The sequence below is a fragment of the Schistocerca serialis genome, chromosome 10, assembly GCF_023864345.2.
Source record: "Schistocerca serialis cubense isolate TAMUIC-IGC-003099 chromosome 10, iqSchSeri2.2, whole genome shotgun sequence".
NCBI lineage: Eukaryota > Metazoa > Arthropoda > Insecta > Orthoptera > Acrididae > Schistocerca > Schistocerca serialis.
In genome coordinates, this window is record NC_064647.1 from 222,284,377 (window position 1) to 222,307,659 (window position 23,283).

The window sequence follows — 23,283 nt, forward strand, 5'->3', positions numbered from 1 at the left end:
CCAGTTACAGAAACAGATTATTCAACAGTTCACCCAATACTAGTTTGACACACTGTGAGCAGCCAAAGAATACAGGCAATGTCTGAGGAATGATCATCAGCTACTGCACAGTGATGAGCAAAAATACGGAAGCATGGAAGGTAGGTTCATCGTTTCACAGCACAGCACATCACATACACACTTGCAAGATGGGAAAGACTTTACCTCCATTTTCCATACATACCAGAAGTGTCCCAGTCTCAGCTGACAGGCAGACAGAAATTGGATGTCCTCATGGCAGTGCAGTTTGGCTGTATTGCACTGAGGTGTAAAACCTGAAATGAAAACCTGCGTCATCTCCCACGTGCTCCAAGCAAACTTAAGAGGTAACCATTACTACAGCATGAAGCACTTACTGGATAATCTAATATTTATATCTGGCAAGTAAACTACATAATTATTTATTATTAACAATACACTTTAGGTAAGTATCCATACATTTTTAAGTGTCATTGCAGATTCTTCTTAAATCAGCTACAATGGCAGTCAGCTTTCAAATTTGGTCCAGCGAGCATATCCGATCCATTCTTTGAACTCGCCATTCTGCATCACTGCATTGGAACTTTTTCTGGTGAAAGTCCATGAATGTGGGAACAGAGTTCTTTGCCAATAAGTACTGTCAGCATGGCCAGGTGTATCTCCCCACTGGTGGATGCTGTAATATACATCTATGTGAACTGACCTTGGCATCTGACTATGCTCCACATCAGTGTCACCACTACGACGTTTCATATTACACTAGCACCAGTTTACATATTTTATCTTATTTCTGATTCATAATCAACTAATGTTTAACACCAAATCTGGTACCTGGATGAAAACCATGTACAAAACCACATTTATCTCCCAATATCACGTTTCTCAACAATCGCAATGAATCATATTAGAAAATGTATTTTGGAAAGAGATTTTATGCTATGTTTGTTAACTGTGTATGTTTTTTGCATTTTCAGTTCTAAACCCAAGATATTTAACGTGCTGTCTTGTGTTCTATCTGCAGTGATTATGAGCTTGCCTAATGGAACAGAGATGTTTCCAGATTCATGGGTCTTGTGCCGGGATTGTGGTTATTGGCTGAACAGTGAATTATCATATTAAGCAGAGACATAAAAAACCTTCATTGGCTTGTATTATCTAGCATGCTGACAAAAAACAAACTCTCCAGCAAGAACCCTTGTATGTATGTACATCTAATATGACATATCATATTTATATTAGATTATTAATGAGATCTAAAAATCTTTTCACATTATGTATCCCACCCTGTTCTTACAAAAAAAATTACCAGTGATGACATTTTCAGAAGATCCTCCATGTCTTGGTGCTCGGAAACATTTATTGATACATCCTAAGTTATAAAAGCCACCAAACATGAGCTTCAGTTTATTAGAATTAAATTCAATACAGCATTTTCTATTCTGGTTTAGATGCACACGTGACATACAGTAGACGTCTGATGGGAAGGCTGAAGTGACAGCCTACAGTGAACACCTGATAGCTGAACTCTGTAGAAGGCACATGACCATAAAGCACGTCGAGTCTGGAAGGGCTTAGGCTAATCGAAGTAGCTGAATTCATAACTTCCTCCATTTGGAAACTATCACTTAGAGTACTTCACCAGTTTTCTGTGTAACAAGGTGACAGAATCAGAACACTTAGAACACAGCGTAATTTCACCTCTGTGTAAACCTGATTGATCTGTATTAACTGCACTACATTTAAGCCACATCAGTGCAATGCATCTTTTTCTGAGACAGACAACAGCTACTCTAGAATCACTAGGGAATCTGTTGTATCTTTAAGAAACTTAATGTTATAGAAAGCACACTCCAGAGACTTCACAAAATATAGGTCTACCACTTATTTATCATAGTTGAACTGTACTATTTTAACAAATTGCTTGCTTTATTGGAAAAGCAGTATTCAATCCTTTGGCATAATATTGCTGTTTCAATAGATAAGTGCGTTCAATATCTAAGGTCAAAGCATTTAATTCTGTGATGAAGCCTAATGTTTCTTGGCTTAACCATTTCTGAGCAGTTTATTGTGCCTCTAACAGTAACTGAAATGTGCTTATGTGCAGTAACACTTGGATCAGGAACAGACATTGAAGTACAGCTGCATTTCATTACTTCTTCTTCATGTGCCGTCTCCTCTAAGAAGGTTGGCTGTCATCATGGCAATTTCTGATCTTGATTTGGCTGATCTAAGGAGTTCTGACGTTGAACAGTTGTACCAATTTTTTAAATTGTCAATCCAGGATGTCCGTCTTCTACCCCTCGTTCTCTTCCCACAAATTTTCCCTTCTAGTATTATTTGCAATATTTTGTAATTTACTCCCCTAATAACATGGCCTAAATATTGTAGCTTCCTTACTTTAATAGTTTTAATTAATTCTTTTTCCTTTCCCATTCTTCTTAGGACATCTTGATTAGTAATCCTCGACACCCAACTAATTCTAAGTATTCTTCTATATGCCCACATTTCAAAAGCTTCTAAACTGTTCATGTCCTTCTTTTTCAATGTCCACGCTTCCATTCCGTATAATAATTTTGAGAATACATAGCATCTTAGCAACCTCATTTTTGTGTTTAAACAAATGTCTCTCGAACAGAATGCATTTTTCATCTTATTAAAGATACTTCTGGCCTGTCCTATTCTCGATTTAATTTCTTCTGAGCTTTCAATCTCCTCATTTACAATTGTTCCGAGATATTCATTACTGCTAGCATGATTAAGTGGCCTACTGCTGTTTAATGAAAAACAGCAACTCCAAGGTACACAGGAAATGACAGGCATTAATGACTAATCTAACATGCCCTCAGCACAAGATGTGCTCATGTAACATGCAGATACATTACCGGTACATCGTCTCTATCTCGTCTGAGAAATGTTGACAGCATGGACAATCTGGAAGAGAAAAAAAAGCACAGATCAGTACACTGCCAGAAATATTTGAATAGAAGGTAAAAGCAATTGATCTTAATGACACTTAGTAGTCACATGCACAGTTCCACAAAACATTCTTACATACAACATTTAATTCCACTGTGTAGCCATAATATTTATGGAATGTACTGAACAGGACCTGCGCCCAACTAACATCTGCTCATAAGTACCTAAGGGTGAATTAATCTTTAGAATAAATCAATGGTGCTTTCTCCAAGGAAAGAAAATATGCAATTTAAACAAAAAATACACAGGCTTAAATGATATCCCAGTAAATGTCCTTAAATGTATACGAACAAAAACCCATCAACAATAGTAATTAATGAACATTTCAATCTGACTGCTTTCCTGCATATCTGAAACAAGCAGAAGTAATACCAATACTAAAATGTGGTGATGCAAAAAATTTAGAAAACCACACACCAATTTCTTCATTATCTAGAATTTCTGAAACTATAGCGACTATAATGAAAACTTGCCTAATGAAGTACCAACATAAATACAACCTTCCCTGCAATTAACAATCTGCTTTCAGGACCACAACAGGTACACAGTCAGCTATAGTGCAGTTTACTGGAGTTGCACTCCAAGCACTAGACATGGGCGAGAAAGTAAAACGCATGTTTTTGGCTCCATCTAAGGCATCTGACAGCACTTATCCTTTACTGATAGTTGTAATTTGTGAAATAAAATCGAGTGGTATGTCTAAGAACTGGTTGAGTCATAATTGGAAAACCATGTGTAAAGAGTAGAAATCTCAGATTTCTGAAAGACTAGTAGTAAAGCATTTATTATATCCAAATAATAATAATAATAATAATATAGGCGCCACTCAGAGAAGTGTATCAGGCCCAACCCTCTTCTGTATATATATGTAAATACTTTTCTGGAGTGTCAGTTATGGAGAAGAAATACCATTTGCTGATGACACAAATTCAACAATTAACAGAAACTTCCAATGAAACTCACGAGATTTGCACAACTGGTCTTTGGGAAAGGCAGCAACTTTTAATGCATTAAAGGAACTGTGTAAATGTGCAGCTAAAAAAACCATGTTACTGCATTGAAAGCAAAAGCTTTAGTAGATTTTAAGTGATACCAAATTATTGGTAACATATCTAGACTCAATTTAAATGGACTGAGTAGGTGAAAATTGTGCAAAAGATGCTATCCTCGGAATGTTAAGCTCCACAAATCCTTACATTGGTGTGCAATATTCCTTGCTGAAAAGTAGCCCTTTGATATATGCAGTCAATCCTCAGTTATAGGCTAATGTTTTGGCGAATAAGTGCTGGGAACATATACACTATTTTCAAGATACAAAAGAGAGCTGCACAAATAGCAACCAATGGTAGTAGTAACAGGGCACACTAAAAAAATTATTCAAAAAGCTAGTAATTCTGACAGTTCTGTGTCAATACATCAATCACAACACAATGTATACAAGAAAAAATTCAATCTGTACACCACAGACAGTATAGTATATGGCCGTGGAACCAAACCCACTGTTTACATCCAAACAGAAGAAACCATTCAAAAACTACCTACACTGTATTATAGCATGGAATAAAATTATACAATAGACTGTCACAAAAAGTGAAAGATGTAAATCTGTAAATGAATATTTAAAATAACTGTTACTGACTATTCAAGAGCACATACTGTTCAACAATTTATGACATGATAGCAGACAAATGTGGCTGAGTATATGAGCTACAATAAGAGGCGTGTTAATTTTTGTATGAAATGTTTGATGACATCCATACAGTATCTATTGCTCTGCAGATGGATAAACCAACAAGAAAAGAAATGAACACACATCTAGTAATACAGCAATACTGACTGAAGTTACAACACATTCTGCAAAATTATCTACCGGTATGTAACTTTCTGATTGCATCTAGCCATTCTCACGGAACGTAAATAATAGCATATGGAGACAAAGATGTGTGTCTAATTTTGTACGTAACATTTGGGCATCTTACATCCCACGCCCAAACGTGTGCCCATCATCATCATCATCATCATCATCATCATCATCATCATCATCAAGTAAGTGAACGAGAGTCACCAGATTCACCTACACGTATGGTATGAACAAGGAAATACACTGACAAATATACACACCAACCTACAAATCACCCACAGTTCATATACAATTTCTCTGAAGAAAGCAAAATCTTGCAAAGCAGTACATGGATAAAATCGTGCAGATGCTTACACTGTTATTACTGTATAATTACAAACTCATATAATGTAACATGACAACTCCTACATCATTGTATATGAAAAAATGGATGCTCAATAAATAACAATAACAATACGCTATTATCACAATACCGACTGAAGCAAAGTTATTGATTTTTATAAATGATATACCAAACTGTTTAACACTAACTAATGCTGTATTGTATGCAGATGATACAAGTTTTTTTTTATTAAAGCTCAGAATTAGACTGACTTGCAACACAAAGTAGAAATAACAAAAGAAGAAGCAGGAAAATGGTTTAGAGATAACTGTTCATTTGTAAATGAGAGAAAAAAAAAAAAACAGTAGGGATGAATTTCAGCCACGTATCGAATAAAGTAAAGCCCAGGATAGGTTTGAAACTTGGTGAACAGAAGATTATACAAACTTCAAACACAAAATTTTTAGGTGTCTGGTTAGACGAGCATCTAAAGTGGGATAAACATATTGAAATGCTCAATAAAAAGCTAAGTAAATACTGCTACATACTCAGAATGCTGAAAAAATGCTGCAGTGAAAAAAACAGTAATATGTGCTTATTATGCTCTTATGCATAGTCTATTGTGGTATGGTGTCTTATTTAGGGGTAATTCACGTCTGGCAAACCGGTCATTCATTATTCAAAAACAAGCATTAAGAATAATGAAAGGGGCTCCACCAAGAGAGCCCTGCAGGTAAATTTTCAAAGAATTTCAAATAATGTCACTTCCATCTTTATTTATCTACTAAAGTATCTGCTTTTTCAAATCTCAGCTCCAATTTTCTTCTTTAAATAATGAGTGCCATGACTACCCAACAAGACCCAGGAATGATTTCCACAGAGAAACACACAAAACGGCCCAATATCACAAAGTGCAATATATCACCCCAAAATCCTTTTTACTGCTCTTCCCTCAAGCATCATTTTAAAAAATTATCTTAAAAGTGTTTTTACAGTGTTACAGGGTCCATGGGTTTTCAGAACCTAGTTACATAGTGGTCAATGATAATGATAATTCATATTTGAACAAATGTACGAAAATGATCTGCCTGTGCACACTATAATTAATTAATTATTGTTTGTTCTGTTATTCTCTTCTATACGCTGCACGAGATATACCGGTTATCAAAAAGTCAGAATAAATTTGAAAACAATAAGCCACAGAATAATGTAGATAGAGAGGTAAAAATTGACACTCATGCTTGGAGTACATGGGGTTTTATTAGAACCAAAATAAAAAACAAAGTTCACAAAATGTCCGACAGATGGTGCTGGACAGCAAAATGTCAGTGACTGCGCATGACAATCTTGTATAAAAAGAGCTGTAATAAGAGAGAGAATCAGATGCGCCAGCAGTCGCAGCATGTTGATGTTACCTCGAAAGGTGCTTTTAGTGAAGCTGTATTATCAGAATGGGGAATGTGCTAGTTCAGCATTACGATGCTATCGCCATAGGAAGGGGATTCGAAGGGGTAAAGGTCCATTGACAAATGCAGCTGTGGCGAGAAAGATTTCGAAGTTCAAAGCCATGGGTTGTTTAGACGATAGACCCCGTAGTGGCTGACTGAGCACAAGGCGTAATGCTGCTGAGACAGTTCAGGAATTGTTATTCTAATTATTGCTATTCTGATCAGATGAAGCGCCATTTGTCAGACATTTTTAGACCTTTGTATTTTTTCCGTTCTAATAAAACCCCACGTCATTCCAAGGATGTGTGTCAATTTGTTCCTCGCTATCTACATTATTCTGTGATTTATTCAGTTTTCAAATTTATACTGACTTTTTCATCACCAGGTAATTTATTTAGGGTTCACCACTGTAGGCCTATGTTATTAATTTACTGTATAATTACAAACTCAAAAAATGTAACATGTCAGCTCCTATATCATTGTATATGATAAAATGGATGCTCAATAAATAACAATACAATATTATTACAATACCAATTGAAGCATAGTTATGAAATCCATGTGTCATAGGCTTCACAACTCAAACATCGAATGATGTATCAGCACCCATTTAGATTTATTCACTTTTTCTAACTCAGTTGAGGCTAACATAATTTATACATCTAGTAGCTAACACATGAACGCTATTTTGCTACGGGGGACCGGGGGGGGGGAGGGGGGGGGGGGAAGGCGACGCAGAATTACTTAAAATCACCATAGATGGTGAACAAAACACAGCATTCGTGTACCCGAAAGTGTACAACTACAACCAATTCACAGTAAAATGCTATGCGTACACTATTTTCCTATGTTAGCCAATCGCTCTCTCTTTTTTCTTACTGCTAATTCTTCAGCTCACCAAGATGTATTAACTCACCCATGTTCCCTCAATCACTCTTCACACTTGCAGAGAACAAGACAGAATAAAACTGCGTGCTTCACCTTGGCAGAAATCAGTGACTAAACTTTGCTTCAGTGTCGCCACCCCTCTGACTAGGGTGGTATGGTCTGCTTTTCAGGGTGGTCACACTGGGTCCCAACGTGCTGTGTACCCATGGGTTGCAACAATGTGTTTGGCTTTTTTAAAAAAAAAATGAAAAGCGATCGTAACTGTCAGGTACAATTTTTCTTAAGGCAGTGGTGGTGAACTGTATTGATGTTGGCAACAACTAGTCGTGAAGCAAATAATTAATGCCGATCCTGCTCATTGGTTGACATTATTGTGTGTACCCTTGTGTGCCCAATTAATTAACCCCATAAAGCGAAAATTTTGTGACAAAACATTTGCATTAATACGAATGTCACATAATTCCCAGCTATCAATGGTCGTTACCAGCTCCAGCACACTTCGCTGCCATTGCCTTTTAATGCAACCCAGTTGCTGAATGTATTGATATGGTAGAGCACCAGGTTCGAACCTAACATCTCGATTTCCAGCAACAAAAAATAGTAGCATAATGTGACAAAATATTTTTGTTCCCAGTTTTTGTCATGATGAACTTCATTCACAGTGACGGATGGGTTTTGTAGTTCTCTCCGTACTAGAAATTCAGCAAACTCAAATAATTTGTATTGCTGCAAGTATCTGTAGGGTACTACAGATCATTTCGAATCCTCACAAATATAAAGGGTAACCAATATTATGTTGCAAAATATCGCTGCTACAAGGCAAATTTAAAGATGCAGATAAACATATTTCTGAAGTTTTTGTGACAATTTTAAGGAATTTAGCGGTAACAACCATACGTCAGCACAACAACCATGACTTTAAACTGGCAGCATTTTGAACTGCAATGCCTTTTTTTTAAGAACACAGTATTTGGAGTGTCTGAATTATTATCAAGGTACAAACAATCAAAGTTTATTACCGTATACAGTGACGTAATATTGATGTACCATATTTTTACAAATAATTTTTGGGGCAACAGTGTAATGTGGGACGAATGCATTATGCATACTTGTAATACGAAAAACCATTAACTGTAGCCTTGTTACATCTAAATAACCAAAGCAGGAAGACCTAGTATACTTCGTGAACAATTTTCCCTGCTTTTTGATAAAATGTCAAGTTTTTCATTTCGAACTGCTAGATCATGATCCTACATAGAAAAACATATTACACTGTCCAAAGATGAGCACTGGTTACCAAAAATTTCTCGTACTTTTTAAAGCCTGTGCTCATACTGACACACTACAATTCCGCAGATTTTGACTCGATTGTTTCTTCCCAATTTATAAAAGAGTATACTCGTTAACAAAGCTAGTTTGTAATGAAATAATGTATATTATTTCTGCACCTAGAGTATTATGAGATGTAATGGAAATAAGGTTAATGTTCCAACTGATGACTTACTACTCTTGCAGGTCCCCTTCACTAAAACTGAATTGCTCTGCACCAAAAAATGAGAGATGTTCAAGTGTCTCTTCTAAACTTATTTCATCCTGCACCTGATGTACAAAGTTCTTCGAGGTTGTAACCTCATTGGCTGGTGTTGCCAAGTTAGCTAGAGTAATACTGACCCTGAGCCCTTCTGAAGCTGCTTCAGTCTATCAGACAAATGGGTGAAACATTGCCCTTTGCAAAAATAAAATGCTTTTCATCATATACTAAGTCTTGGTACTGGTGCATTAGCCACTATTTCTCATACTGAAATAGGCAAGTTACAGGTCAATGGATCTCATAAAAATCTGCAATTCATTATTTTAAAAAGATGGGAACAAACATTTGATAATGGCAAATAATATTTTGATGCTGTTTTAATTAAGGAGGGGATATTTCCTGCTGTTATGGTCCTTGTCGTTAATGTTAAGCCCCATGTGTGTGAGGCATGGTGTAATAATGCTGATTCTCACGTTTAATTTAGGGACAGTTACTTAATGGCACAAGGTCACAAGCAGGAAAAGTTTCGATAGTAACTGGAATATAGTTACAGATGATGTGCTTTGTTGTTGCTGTTGCACAGTTTTGTTATATTGATCTACATAAACTTACGCTGCAGTGTTGTTCTTCGGCACCCCAATGTAGAAGTCTGCACAGAATAAGCCAAGTGAAGAACCCATGCAATACACGCATTTATTTACATATAAAAGCCAGCTTCCGAATCTTCTCTTGTTTGAGACCGCATGCACAAGATTGTGTGTCAATTTTAAGTTCTGTATTTGCATGTGCTCTTGTTTGCATCACTTGTCCTGCGTAATCCTTCACTTACTGTACCGATAGCTGTATTATGATATATTGTGAAAACTAGTGTTATCGTCAGTTGTAGGATGAATTTAGATTGTGGTCTTTCAAAATTTTTAAGGACAGTATGGCTATCACTGTTCAAAACAACCTTTTGCTAATTCTTCGTCTAATTACATGAGAAATAGGTCACTTTCAGAATTTTCCGACAGTTACAAAACTATATTTTCGTAAGTTAGTGGTACCAGTGGTATCTTATTTAATTCATAGCAAATCAGCATCTGTGGATCGCAGTTCTGCCAAAGTATACATCACCCCTGAATTTTGTTGTGTATCAATGCAAATAACTGTAGATTTGAACATTTTTGGAAGCTACAATCCTGCTTCGCATTATCTACAAGCAATTGGGGTTTTAATTACTGTAGCAGATATTCTAAATAACATTTTGAGTTACAATCTCATTTTCCCTTTAAGAAGAGTAGTCATACATTCTCTTCATTTATCATCTGTTTTCCAGTTTGCAAACAACTGTAATAAATGTAAAAACATTTTAGGGAACTAGTAAATACTACCACATGTCTTTGTGTTGCCTTAACAGAAATCTCTTTTTGTGTATCTGCTTCAGTCTTCATGGGGAATTAGAGCCATTTTAGCTCAGATTAAGAAATAATCAGCAGGTTTAATTTCTAGCCCTTTGTTCACTGTCCTGTAATACACTGCAACAGCCAAAATGCAGCTCCACTATAAATGCTGTTCTCAGACGTGAGGTGAGTTGGTTGACATTTGTAAGCAGCTGGAAATCAACCTGACTGCTGTAAAACAATTGTCAGCTACGGTGAATCAGTGCTGCAGACAGTTCTGCATCTGTCATTACTCGTCCACTTTACTGCAAGTAGCGTGTCAATGGCGGATATAGGCATCCTGTACAGAGTGGGTGTGAGCCAGTGAGGACTCGGGGTGTTATACCAATCCCCATAACTAACTAGTTTGAAGTGCCGTCTATCACTGAAACAAACTGAGCCAGTGGGACTCACTTCACCTGTTTTGGGAAAACACGAAAGGGTAGGGGTCTATAAATCGTTGGCAATCCAAATGTATGGTGAATGATTGTATCCCTTCCGGAAATGCCAGCGAGGGACAGGAAAGGACACCAGGCGCACTCAGTGTGAGGCTATTCCAGCAGCCATTTAGGGAACAGAGTGCAACAAACTGCAGATTGTGGTGCACATTGGAACACATGATGCCTTTCGTCTGGGCACTGAAGTGACTTTTGGGTCATTCCAGCGACTGGCAGAGAAAGTTGAGGAGACCAGCCTTGTGCACTAAGTCTCAATGAAGCTCACAATATGCAGCATTGTCTCCAGAACTGATTGTGGCCCTTCAGGTGTGAGTTGAGTGGGAGGACTGAACCAGACACTTCGGAAGTTCTGTGACAAGCGAGGCTGTAACTTCCTGGACCTGTGCTATAGCGTCGTGAACTGTAGGGTCCCCTTAAATAGGTCAGATGTGCACTACACATCAGAGGCCGCTTCTCAGGTTACTGACTGTAGATTAGGCGGCTCTCCATCCAGGGGCTGTAGGTAACCCAGAAGTATAAGTGTAAGACTGAAAAAAAAAAAGAAAAGAAAAGAAAATGCCTCCCACATGTGAGAGGTGGTAAACTGCCGAAGCATTCATAACTAAGTGCCAGAGTTTGAAGTGCTCGTGAAAACCAATGAAGCTCAATGAAAGCTACTTGAAACCTGAAATTGACAACACTGAGATTTTTGAGGAAAAATTAAATATATACCAAAAGGACAGGCAATGGAAAAAGGTGATGGTGTATTTGACACTGTAGACAAAAAACTCAGATCCACTGAAGTAGAAATTGAAACTGTATGTGAGCCTGATTGGACAAGACTCACTGTCAGGGGTGGGTATAAAATGATAATTGGATCCTATCACCCATCACATTCATCTCCTCTTGCAACCACAAAGTTCTGAGAAAATGTCAGTTCACTTGTACTCCAGTTACCCAATCACACTGTGATCATTGGTGAAGACAAATCATTCAACAATTAATTGGGGAAATTACAATTTTGTTAGTGGTTGGTGTGGTAAGACATTCTGTGAAACTTTACTAAAAGCCTTCAGTGAAAGCTACCTAGAACAGATTCAGGGGATCCATTCACAATAGAAATATATTGGCTCTAATTTCATCAAATATACCAGACATCTTTGAGGATGTCCACTTCGACACTCGTATCGGTGACCATGGCGCAGTTGTGGGACAATGGTAACTTAAGCATAAAGGACAGAGTACAACTAAAACAAGTAGAAAGATGGGTGTGTTCAGTAAACTAGCATGTAGACGAACTCTTGCTCAAATTTAAAAGAAAAATTGGCCACACACTGCATAGATAAGTAGGGAAGAACTTTGTAAATGATCCTTTACAAAGAAAAACCCAAGAGAATTAGCCCAATTAATCCTTGTACCACTGAAAAGGTGAATGACATAACTATGTGGGCCAGTGGTGTTGAGAAACAGCTGAAATTGTTAGAACTGAACAAAGCTCCAGACCACAATGGAATCCTGTTAGATTCTATACTGAATTTGCATCTGAATTAGCCCCTCTTCTCACTATAATCTGTCGTAGAATCCTCAAACAAAAAACCATGCCCAGTTTTTGGAAAACGGCACTGGTCACACGTCTACAAGAACAGTAGTAGAAGCAATCCACAACATTACCACCCAGTATCTATGATGTTGATTTCTTGTAGAATCTTGCAACATATTCTGAGTTCAAACATAATGAGGTATTTTTAACAGAATGGTGTCCTCACTTCCCAGCTAGCATGGTTTTTGGAAACATTGATCATGTGAAACACAACTTGCACTTTTCTCAGATGACATATTGAAAGCTTTGGATCAAGGCAACCAGGTAGACACAGTGTGTTTTGATTCCCACAAATGATTTGACTTATTATCGCAACTATGCTTATTGTCAAAAGTTCCATCATATGGGGGTATCAAGTGAATTCTGTAACTGGATTAAGAACGTTGTGGTAGGGAGGACACAGCATTTTATCTTAGATGGAGAGTCATCATCAGATTTGGAAGGAACTGGATGTGCTCGAGAGAAGTGTGTTGGTCCCTTGCTTTTCGTATTGTATATTAACGACCTTGCAGACAATAGTAATAGTAAACTCAGGCTCTTTGGGGATGATGCATTTATATAAAATGAAATACTGTCTGAGACAAGCTGCATTAATATTCTGTCACCTCTTGATAAGATTTCGATATGGGGCAGAAATTGACAACATACTCTAAATGTGCAGAAATTTAGAACTGTGCACTTCACAAAAGGGAAAAAATATAGGATCCTATATTTTGGGTAAATGAAATAAAATGTTCGCATAGGCTCACTCATGGGTAAAGCAGGTGGTAGATTTTAGTGATTGGTAGAATACTAAGGAAATGCAATCAGTCTGAAAAAGAGATTAAAAAGCAGTCATGTGATCCATCTTAGAATATTGCATACGTGTCAGACCCATACCAGATAGGACTAAAAGGGGATATTGCATGTATACAAGGAGGGGCAGCACAAATTGTCACAGGTTTTGTGATGTTTGAAATTTTCCCAGTCTACTGATTGTTCCGTAAAAACACGGGAGAACTGCCGTAAGTCAGTAACATCTAGCCACGATATTTCGGCACAAAGTCTTTTGGCTGTCTTCAGGTGAGTACAGCTGGAGAAGTACTGGCGAATACGCACTGAGCTCTGCTATTTAAAGCCAAAGGGGGCTGCATTGCACATGCGCTGCGCAAGTACTGTTAATAGTTCTTTATCGAAGGAGGTCATCATCAAGAGATTGAAACCAAATAGTGTGGTTCCTCCCAGGCTATATGGACTGCCTAAGATCCATAAGGAAAATGTACCATTACGTCCGATCGTGAGCAACATTGGGGCAGCCACCTACGACCTAGCAAAATTTCTGGCATCACTGCTTAAACCAGTTATAGGCAAATGCCCTCGTCACATTAAAATCTCTAGTGATTTTATCAGCCGTATTCAGTCTTTACAGCTGCAAAGTAACGACTTGCTGGTCAGCCTGGACGTGGTTTCTCTCTTTACCAAGGTGCCTCTTGTAGATTCATTGCACCTGATCGGTAATATGTTTGATGCAGATATTACAACGTTGTTTGAGCATACTCTCTCTTCTACATATTTTACATTCAACAATGAATTTTATGAACAATCTGAGGGTGTCGCCATGGGGAGTCCTTTGTCTCCCCTGGTCGCAAATCTTTTTATGGAAGATTATGAAGAGAGAGCTCTCAACTCTGCCACTTTTAAACTGACAGTGTTTTGGCGTTACGTGGATGACACCTTTATAGTATGGCCTCATGGCGAGGACCGTCTCCAGGAATTTTTACATCATATGAATTCCATACATGAAAATATTAAGTTCACTATGGAAACTGAAAAAGATGGTGGTTTGCCATTTTTAGATGTTCTGGTGCGGTGCAAGAATGATGGCACACTTGGTCATTTGGTGTATAGGAAACTGACCCATACAGATTTGTATCTGCAAGCTACCAGCTGCCACTATCTGGCACAAACAATGGGTGTCCTTAAAACTTTAATCCGCCGTGCCCATACTATTTCTGACATCGACAGTCTTCAAGCGGAACTGAAACTCCTGCAAAAAGTATTCCTGATGAATGGTTTTTCAACTAAGCAAGTGAACAGAGCTATGCAGTCCTACAAATGACACAACAAGGAAGAAGAAGAGGTCTTCAGGTCAATGGCTTATCTGCCTTTTATTGGGAACATCTCGTCACAGATAGGTAGAATATTGAGGAAGCATCAAGTTAGAGTCATCTTTCGCCCTCCTCCTAAAGTATCATCACTGGTGGGATCCGTTAAGGATGACCTGGGCCTATGTAAATCAGGTTTTTGTTTGTTTGTTTTGGTTTTAGGGCGCAAAACTGCTATGGTCACTAGCGCCCAGCCCGTGACTTAGGAAACAGTAAAAAACCGAAATTGAAAACCAGCAGCAATGGGAACAAAGTCATAAAATTGGAGAAACTAAAAGCTAAAGGAAGGCTTAAAAATCCACTACAGAAAGGGGTTGGTTGTCCCCAAAAAAAGCTTCAAATGACTGACGTCATTTCACTGGCACTAATAAACTCGAGAACGCGGTCGGCTGAGCGCTTGTCATCTGCTAAAATCGACGATAGATCAGGCGATAGCTGGAGACGAGAGCGTAATGGATTAAAATATGGGCACTCAATTAAAAGGTGTCTTACCGTCCACAGCTGAGAGCAGTGGGGACAGAGTGGGGGAGGATCGCCGCTTAAAAGATGTCTATGGCTAAAAAGACAGTGCCCTATCCGGAGTATAGTTAAAATTACCTCCTCCCGACGACGCGTTCGGGAGGAAGAGGTCCAAGCACAAGGAAGAGCTTTCACTTCCCGCAATTTATTATGGGGATGTGTTGACCAATGCGCGTGCCATAAATGAACAACACGACGACATAAAACGCTCCGTAGATCGGCGAAAGGAATCAATGGAATAGCTGGCCGAAGAAGAGAGACTGCAGCCTTGGCTGCAATATCGACCGCCTTATTTCCACAGATACCAACGTGTCCCGGGAGCCAGAGGAACGCCACCGAGACGCCCCCCAGGTGGAGCAAGCACAGACAGTCCTGAATCCGGTGGACCAGAGGGTGCACAGGGTAAAGAGCTTGGAGACTGAGGAGAGAGCTGAGAGAATCTGAGCAGATTACGTACTGTATCCGCTGATGGCGGCGGATGTAGTGGACAGCCTGGAGAACAGCGTAAAGCTCCGCAGTATAAACCGAACACTGGTCGGGAAGCCGAAAGTGATTTGGGGTGTCGCCAACAATATAGGCACTCCCTACACCTAACGATGTTTTCGAGCCGTCGGTGTAAATAAATGTGGCGTCTGTCATTTGTGCACATAGAGCAGCAGATGCCCGACGATAAACAAGTGTAGGGGTACCATCCTTGGGAAATCGACAAAGGTCACGGAGCAGGCAGGTCCGGGGACGGAGCCAAGGCGGTGCTGTACCCCAAGTTGTCAAGAAGGTTTTAGGAAAGCGGAAGGAAAGAGAATGGAGCAGTTGATGGAAGTGGACTCCCGGGGGTAGTAGGGAGGAGGAGCGGCCTGCATACCCTACATCAAAGGAGGCGTCGAAAAAAAGGTCATGGGCTGGATTAGCAGGCATGGAAGACAGATGGCTAGCATAACGACTCAGAAGGACTGCTCGCCGATTGGACAGCGGAGGTTCAGCAGTCTCAGCATAAAGGCTTTCCACAGGGCTAGTGTAAAAAGCTCCAGACACTAAACGTAATCCATGGTGGTGGATAGAGTCGAGACGCCGAAGAATAGACGGCCGAGCAGAGGAGTAGACTATGCTTCCATAATCCAATTTTGAGCGCACTAAGGCGCGATAGAGGCAGAGAAGGACCACTCGGTCTGCTCCCCACGAGGTACCATTCAGGACACGGAGGGTGTTAAGGGATCGTAGACAGCGAGCCGAAAGATAGGAAACGTGGGAGGACCAGCACAGTTTTCTGTCAAGCATAAGACGCAAGAATTTAGCCACGTCGGAAAACGGAAGGTTGACAGGACCTAAATGTAAAGAGGACGGAACAAACTCCTTATGTCGCCAAAAATTAACACAAACGGTCTTACTGGGAGAGAAACGGAAGCCGGTTTCGATGCTCCAAGAGTGGAGGCGATCGAGATATCCTTGAAGACGTCGTTCAAGAAGGCTGGTCCGTTGAGAGCTGTAGTAGATCACAAAATCATCCACAAAGAGGGAGTCCGAGACATCAGGAAGGAGACAATCCATAATTGGATTGATGGCAATGGCAAACAGTACAGCACTCAGCACGGAGCCCTGGGGTACCCCGTTTTCTTGGGAGAAAGTACGGGAGAGAGTAGTGTTCACCCGCACCCTAAATGTGCGCTCTGCCATAAATTCGTGAAGAAAAAGGGGTAGCCGACCTCGAAAGCCCCAAGAGAAGAGTGTGCGGAGGATGCCTGTCCTCCAACAGGTATCGTATGCTCTCTCCAGATCAAAAAAATTGCTACTGTTTGGCGTTTCCGGAGAAAATTGTTCATGATATAAATGGAGAGAGCAACAAGATGGTCAATGGCAGAACGATGCTTTCGGAATCCGCATTGGGCAAGTGTTAAAAGACTGCGGGATTCCAGCTACCACGCTAGATGGTAATTCACCATACGCTCCAAAACCTTACAGACACTACTCGTGAGTGAAATGGGGTGATAGCTAGAGGGGAGACGTTTGTCCTTTCCAGGTTTCAGAACGGGAACAACGATAGCTTCCCACGTAAATCAGGTGTCTACAAGATCCCGTGTCATTGCAGTAAGTCATATATAGAGCAGACAACAAGAACGGTGCAGGAACGTATTGTGGAACACCAGCGGCATACTCGCCTTCTCCAACCCACCAAGTCAGCAATCGCTGAACAATGCATTTCTACTGGCGACTCTATGAATTACAATGATACAAAAATTGTGGCTCAAACATCAAATTTCTGGAGTTCAATTATAAATGAATCCATTGAAATAAAATTGTCAGACAGTGAGTCTCTTATCAATCGAGATAGCGGTTACCAGTTAAATTCCGCTTGGGATCCCATTGTAGAGAAACTTTGGAGTCAACATAGTTATCGGTATAAAGATGAAGATCAATCTGATATAGAAATGCCAAGTTTTCACTGCGGAGGGCGCCAGGCGCAGCGCAAGGAGTTGTGAACGCGCACGCTAAACAGTACATGCGCAGCACATGCGCAATGCAGCCCCCTTTGGCTTTAAATAACAGAGCTCAGCGCGTATTCGCCAGTACTTCTCCAGCTGTACTCACCTGAAGACTGCCAAAAGACTGTGCCGAAACATCGTGGCAAGATGTTACTGACTTACGGCAGTTCTCCCGTGTTTTTATGTCACAGGTTTGTTTATTCCATAGCAGAGTGTCACAGAGACATTGGGGGAACTGAAATGGTAGACCCTTTAAGGCAATTGTAAAGTATTCCAAAAAAGTCGGCTCCAAACCATGGGTGGTACCCTCTGGTGGCACTTCTAACAGAAGGCTGATAACTGGCAAATTGATCTCGGTCCCAGAGAGCTATCGGAGGTTGGCCCATATGACAGAGGAATGGGTGGAACTGTTAAAGTAAGTACTGAATGAAATCTAGCTAGGTTTCTTGCTATCCCACAGAATACAACAACACTTGGCACGCTTCTGTTTGTAATGAATGCAGTTTGCAACCATAGGATGACTTAAAAATGCTGAGAGCACATATCAGCGCAAGATTTGTGTCGGCGCATGCCTCAGTCCACCAAGGGACAGAGACATGATGTGGTGAGGAGTAAGTTTGAGGCATGGAACATTCTGCAGCAGAAAGGATAACACTTGTGAGATATTGCACCTGGTCATCAACACGGGCAATCTTGTTCTTTGAAGATGACCAGGAAGGAGTACAGCTGCCAATCAGCCTTAGTAAGCTGCAATTTGTGTATGCACACAGATGGGGTAGGAGTCAGCAAACGGACAGCACATGGGAAATGGTTGCGGTAGTAGGCATAAGAAAGAACGGACCCCTCAAGACGATGGCAAGCTGCGCATTGAAAAAGGATAACTCCAAATGGAAATAGGTATGCGAGGGGTTGGAAAGGAAAATGGGAACTCCAGTGTTAAGGCAGAAGAGGTTGATTTGATTAAGGTCAGCCAAAAAGGCACCTCTCTGATAACTTTTGGGATAACTCACTTATGGGATGATCCACATTAAAGTCACCGAGTAGCAGAAATGCGCGAGGTAGCTGCCCAACAAGCTGAAGGAAGTCTGACCTGGTGACATCGAACAAAGGAGGGATATAAACAGTAGAAAGGGAAAACATCAGGTGAGGAAGGAAAAGGTGAACTGTAACGACTTGAAGATGGGCAGTCAGTGAGATGGGTTGCCTACGAATCTCATTCAGCACGATGCCCGCGGGAGATGGAATGCTGACCTTGGGAGGGGGTGGGGTGGGGGATGGGGGGGTGGGGGTAAGGACAAAATAAACTGGAGAGAAATGTGAAACCTGAAAGCAGTCTTAAGTATGCAATTTTGTTTCCTGAAGGCAGAGTACAAGTGGACGATGTGATGCTAAAAGCAGCCATAAATTCTCTTGGTTGACAGAATGCCACCAATGTTCCATTCGAGGAGGCATGAGGAGGAAGAAATGAATGGGCGTCGTCTCAGCACTGTTGATTGACAGTCTGAAGACTTGCAGCTACACTGCATAGAAGCAGGAGGATCCTGCTCCATGAGGTCAACAGAATCATCGGCTTGCTTGTGCTGTCAGTGTGTAGAGTGCAACACGGGAAACCTGTTTGTGGTGGTCAGTGGCGACACAGAAGCTGGTCAGGCTAAGGTATCACGTGGCAACACCACTAAAGAGAATCTTCGAGATGGCCCTGGAGAAGACTGTTTGCCTTTGTTGGACTTCTTTGAGCCTTTCCAGTTAGCAGAGGAAGACACTGGCGTTTGGCTGGAGGGATGTAGGAAGTCTTCACAGGAGAACTCCTTTTGTCCTTTCCGGTCACCAGTTGTGTACCCGGTGGCTTCGCTCCTTGAGGCGAGAGTCTGATGGCTTGTTGCACAGCTGGACAGGGGGATGGTGATGCTATTTTGACACTGGGCAATTTCACAATCTCAGAACAGAATTTGAGGTCACACATCTGTATGGGTATATCATTCGTGGAGTGAGAGGTAGCAAGAAGAGAACTAAATGGAGAACACACAGTTTGCGACTAGCCAATAACTTGCAGGTGACTGGGGAAGGCACTTTTTCCTTTACCTTGATCTGCTGCTCATCATGATACACAGGATAATCCCCAGAGGCAGCAGAATGACTGCCATGAAATTGATACAGCAGGGAGAAGGAGGTTGACGATGCCCTCATATGCATCCTACCACAGGTTAGACATTTGGGTGCATGTCACAAGATGTTCTGGTGTGGTTGAATTTATGACACTCATAGCAGGGTATAGGGTTCAGAATGCAGGGTCAGACTGTGGTAATTTCCTAGCGTACTTTGATTTTGGACAGAAGCACTACTCTATCAAAGTGCGGGTGTGCACTAATGAGAAATCTACCTTTTTCATCACCAGACAATCTGAGAGGTTAGATTGGATTTCGGCCTCAGTCAGACTGTCTAGCAGCCTAGTGTATGTAACACCACAGGAAGAATTCCAAGTTCTATGGACCATGACACGAAAAGGATAGCCATGGAGAAGCGGGGCGGATAACAGTTGTTCAGCTTGAGAATCCGAAGTTGTCTACAAAAGCAAAGTGCCACGCCTCTAAGCGAGAGCAGGATTTCACAGGCCGGCGATGGCAAACACAATTTTGAATAATGAACCGATTTACCATTGCTAAGGACTGACCATCTTCAATACGTGAAACCACAAGGAACCACGTTGCACCTGGCAGGGTCTGAATTATTAGCCTCATTACCTTTACGTTTCGTAGATGTTGATTGTGATGATTGGTTCATTGTGAGAAAATCCCCATGATTGCCAGTGTCTCCAGTAGCATGCTCTTTCTAACTGGGGTTCCCTTCACAGGGGGGCACACCGGCCTTAGGTGATTGTTTACACCTCAGTTCACACCTCCGAACATCTGGCAGAAGGACCATTTGGGTATTTGGCAGCTCAGGCCATCACCCCTTCCTGGGCCTGGCCTGTACCAGGGGGTACGTAAAAACCCTGCCTGTCAACCCAGGGCTAAGAATTACATGTTACACAGTCACCTGCTATGCAACAGACGTGTGTGCCGGCCATTCGGAGCGCATGAGGAGGAAGAAGAGAGAGGAACCTCAAATGCCCAAGTGCAGGAAATAAGGGAGAAGGGAATCAAGCAAATGAAGAGGGAATGAAAGACAGTGATGAGACTGTTCTTATGTCAGCAACAGACAATGTGGAGCATTCCCAGTAACATTCAGACATGTTTCCCACAGAAAATAAAAAAGAATAGCAGGAGGATAGACATGCAGCACAAAAGGGAAACGATGCTATGAAGGCTGGGGACCTGTGGTAGCCAAGCATGAACCCCTCGAAGTGTGTTGAGCCCCCAGGGTGGTACACCACGTGTGAGTCTGTGTTTGTTGTTATTGAAATTATGAACCACTTTAAAACCGTGTGACAAACTTCAGTTGTGTGAATTGTTAATGTTCTAGTGAAGAAGCAGTGACAGTTTACATTCATGCTAGAGCGACACTTCAGACAACACATGTGATACTCAGAACGTTTTTCCTATGTTGCTACAGTGAACAGTGATATATGAAAGACTGATTCTGCCATATTTTATGTTTTTCACAAATGGAACAACCATCAATTGGATTAGCACCACGTGTGCCCACACAGCAACCCAGCTCCATCACGCGTGCCTGCCTTCATTGTCCCACCAGTCAGCAGCAAGATGAATGAAGTGTGGCGTGTGACAGTGATGTCACTCCTATGAGATGGAGTTAGTGGCAACAGTGCCGCCACTGCTGATTGACACGCTTCACTTGTCTGCACAAACTCAAGCCAGTACATTTGATCAGCAGACCTAACTAATGAAATGTCCCAAGCAGAAATTTTTCTATGAAACATGGACAAATGCATGCCAAGAACACAGTAAAGAATACATTCATGCGTTTTCTCATTTGTAAAATTATGTTTACAGGTAAAGTGACATTTATGGAACTTATGACTTGTACTATAATTTGTGGATGTTTTAATGAGATGACTGATCTGTCGGATCATAAAGATTAAAGACAATTGTTGTAAATACCAACACTAACAAAACTAAAAAGTGAAGTTCCTATGCGAAAAATGGTTCAAATGGCTGAGCACTATGGGACTCAACTGCTGAGGTCAGTAGTCCCCTAGAACTTAGAACTAGTTAAACCTAACTAACCTAAGGACATCACATACATCCATGCCCGAGGCAGGATTCGAACCTGCGACCGTAGCAGTCGCGCGGGTCCGGACTGAGCGCCTAGAACCGCTAGACCACCGCGGCCGGCTCCTATGTGAATGTTTACCTGCTACCTGACCACTACATTCAATTTAATTCAACTTTTTATTTTCTATGTTATGAAACCAAGAACTATCTTTCAAAGGGGCCAATGAAACATTTCATTTAGTGTAAGTAAAGCTAAGCCCCAAAGGTATTGTCTTTAAATTGCCTTATAATGTAAAATTGTAATAAATTGTTAAATGTGAGAGCATAGAGATGTTAGAAGCAATGAAAGAGAGCAACTGTATATTTAATTGGCAAATAGCACATGGGAGTGTGTTACAGCAGGGAAGAAAGGGGAGCGAGGGAGGAAGGAATCCATGCTGTAGATGCTAGGGAGTGAGGTTCTTCCCTGAATGGCAAATACCAGGGAGAGGAAATTTAGAAGTTGGTGTCAATCCACGAAGGAGGACCAAAAACACTGAAAATTAAGGACAAAAAGGAAAAGACAAGGCCAACAAGAACAGGAAGGAATACAAGAAACCTGACAGACATCCAGGTCGACATGAGAGCGTTGAGAAGTGGGAACGAGTGAGCAGAGGTGAAGGAGTCCAGGAAAAGAGGGGCAAGATAAAGGAAACAGCATGGGAATGAGGAATGAGCCATAACAGCGCAGGGCCCAGTGTGCACCATACACAAACCTACGTAAGAACCAGAAGTCCCCTGGGGGAGGTGTGGAGGTGTCTACTAAATTAATTTCTTCTTGTATCTACGGGTGAAGCTTTGCCAATTGAGTTAACATGTAGTTTTATTTAGATGAAATTTAGTGGAATGAGTTGCATCACAAACCTGATGACTAGCATTCATACTCTTCTCATTGCTGCAACCACAGGAAATATCCAATTTCAATAGGGCATATTTTGTAGTTGTGTTCACAAACAACGGCAGCTGAGCATAGGCCTGTTATGCTAATATAGTCAAGCATTCCCCTGACTGCACCGAGAATTCAGTAGCACTCAGTATGCTGAAGTCACCAGTAAGACCACTTAACACAATCTCAGGAAAGTCGTTGCCGATTTATTCCATTTGTCATTGCTGACTGTCGTGGAAAGTGACAAATACTACATAAACAAGGAGAAATGTACAGGATACATGCTTTCTTGAAGCTCAAAAGTCCTGTATGGACATACCGCTAACGTCACTTTAAACTATCAACAAAATATTTAGTCCTGCCTTGACCTGCACTGCTATTGTTCACGAGACCAACTGTAGTAGACTTCTTGATTATACAGAGTTCCTTCTTTCACAATGATTTTTTTTTTTTTTTTTTTTTTTTTTTATTTATTTCATGTGAGGCGAGCGAGCACTGTGGCCAACTTATTACACTGCCTTTTAGTATGGCCTGACATGGG

At 40.9% G+C, this 23,283-nt stretch overlaps 2 protein-coding genes across 6 annotated transcripts in view; both read right to left on the reverse strand.

The window, feature by feature from the left end:
• Positions 1–23,283, reverse strand: part of LOC126425040 (transmembrane protein 50B) — a 515,390-nt gene that overhangs the window by 342,970 nt on the left and 149,137 nt on the right. The gene's annotated exons all lie outside the window — the stretch shown is intronic.
• The window catches only part of LOC126425042 (uncharacterized), a 189,069-nt gene that overhangs the window by 121,729 nt on the left and 44,057 nt on the right, over positions 1–23,283 (reverse strand). The window contains exon 1 of one of the 4 annotated variants that reach the window (XM_050087951.1): positions 2,901–2,947. The exons of 2 other annotated variants lie outside the window; for them this stretch is intronic. In XM_050087951.1, coding sequence (XP_049943908.1) covers positions 2,901–2,942 — 42 coding nt within the window. In that variant the 5' untranslated portion in view covers positions 2,943–2,947. Of the gene's footprint in view, positions 1–2,900; positions 2,948–23,283 lie in introns of those variants that run through there. One more of the 4 variants, XM_050087949.1, reaches the window with a different exon arrangement.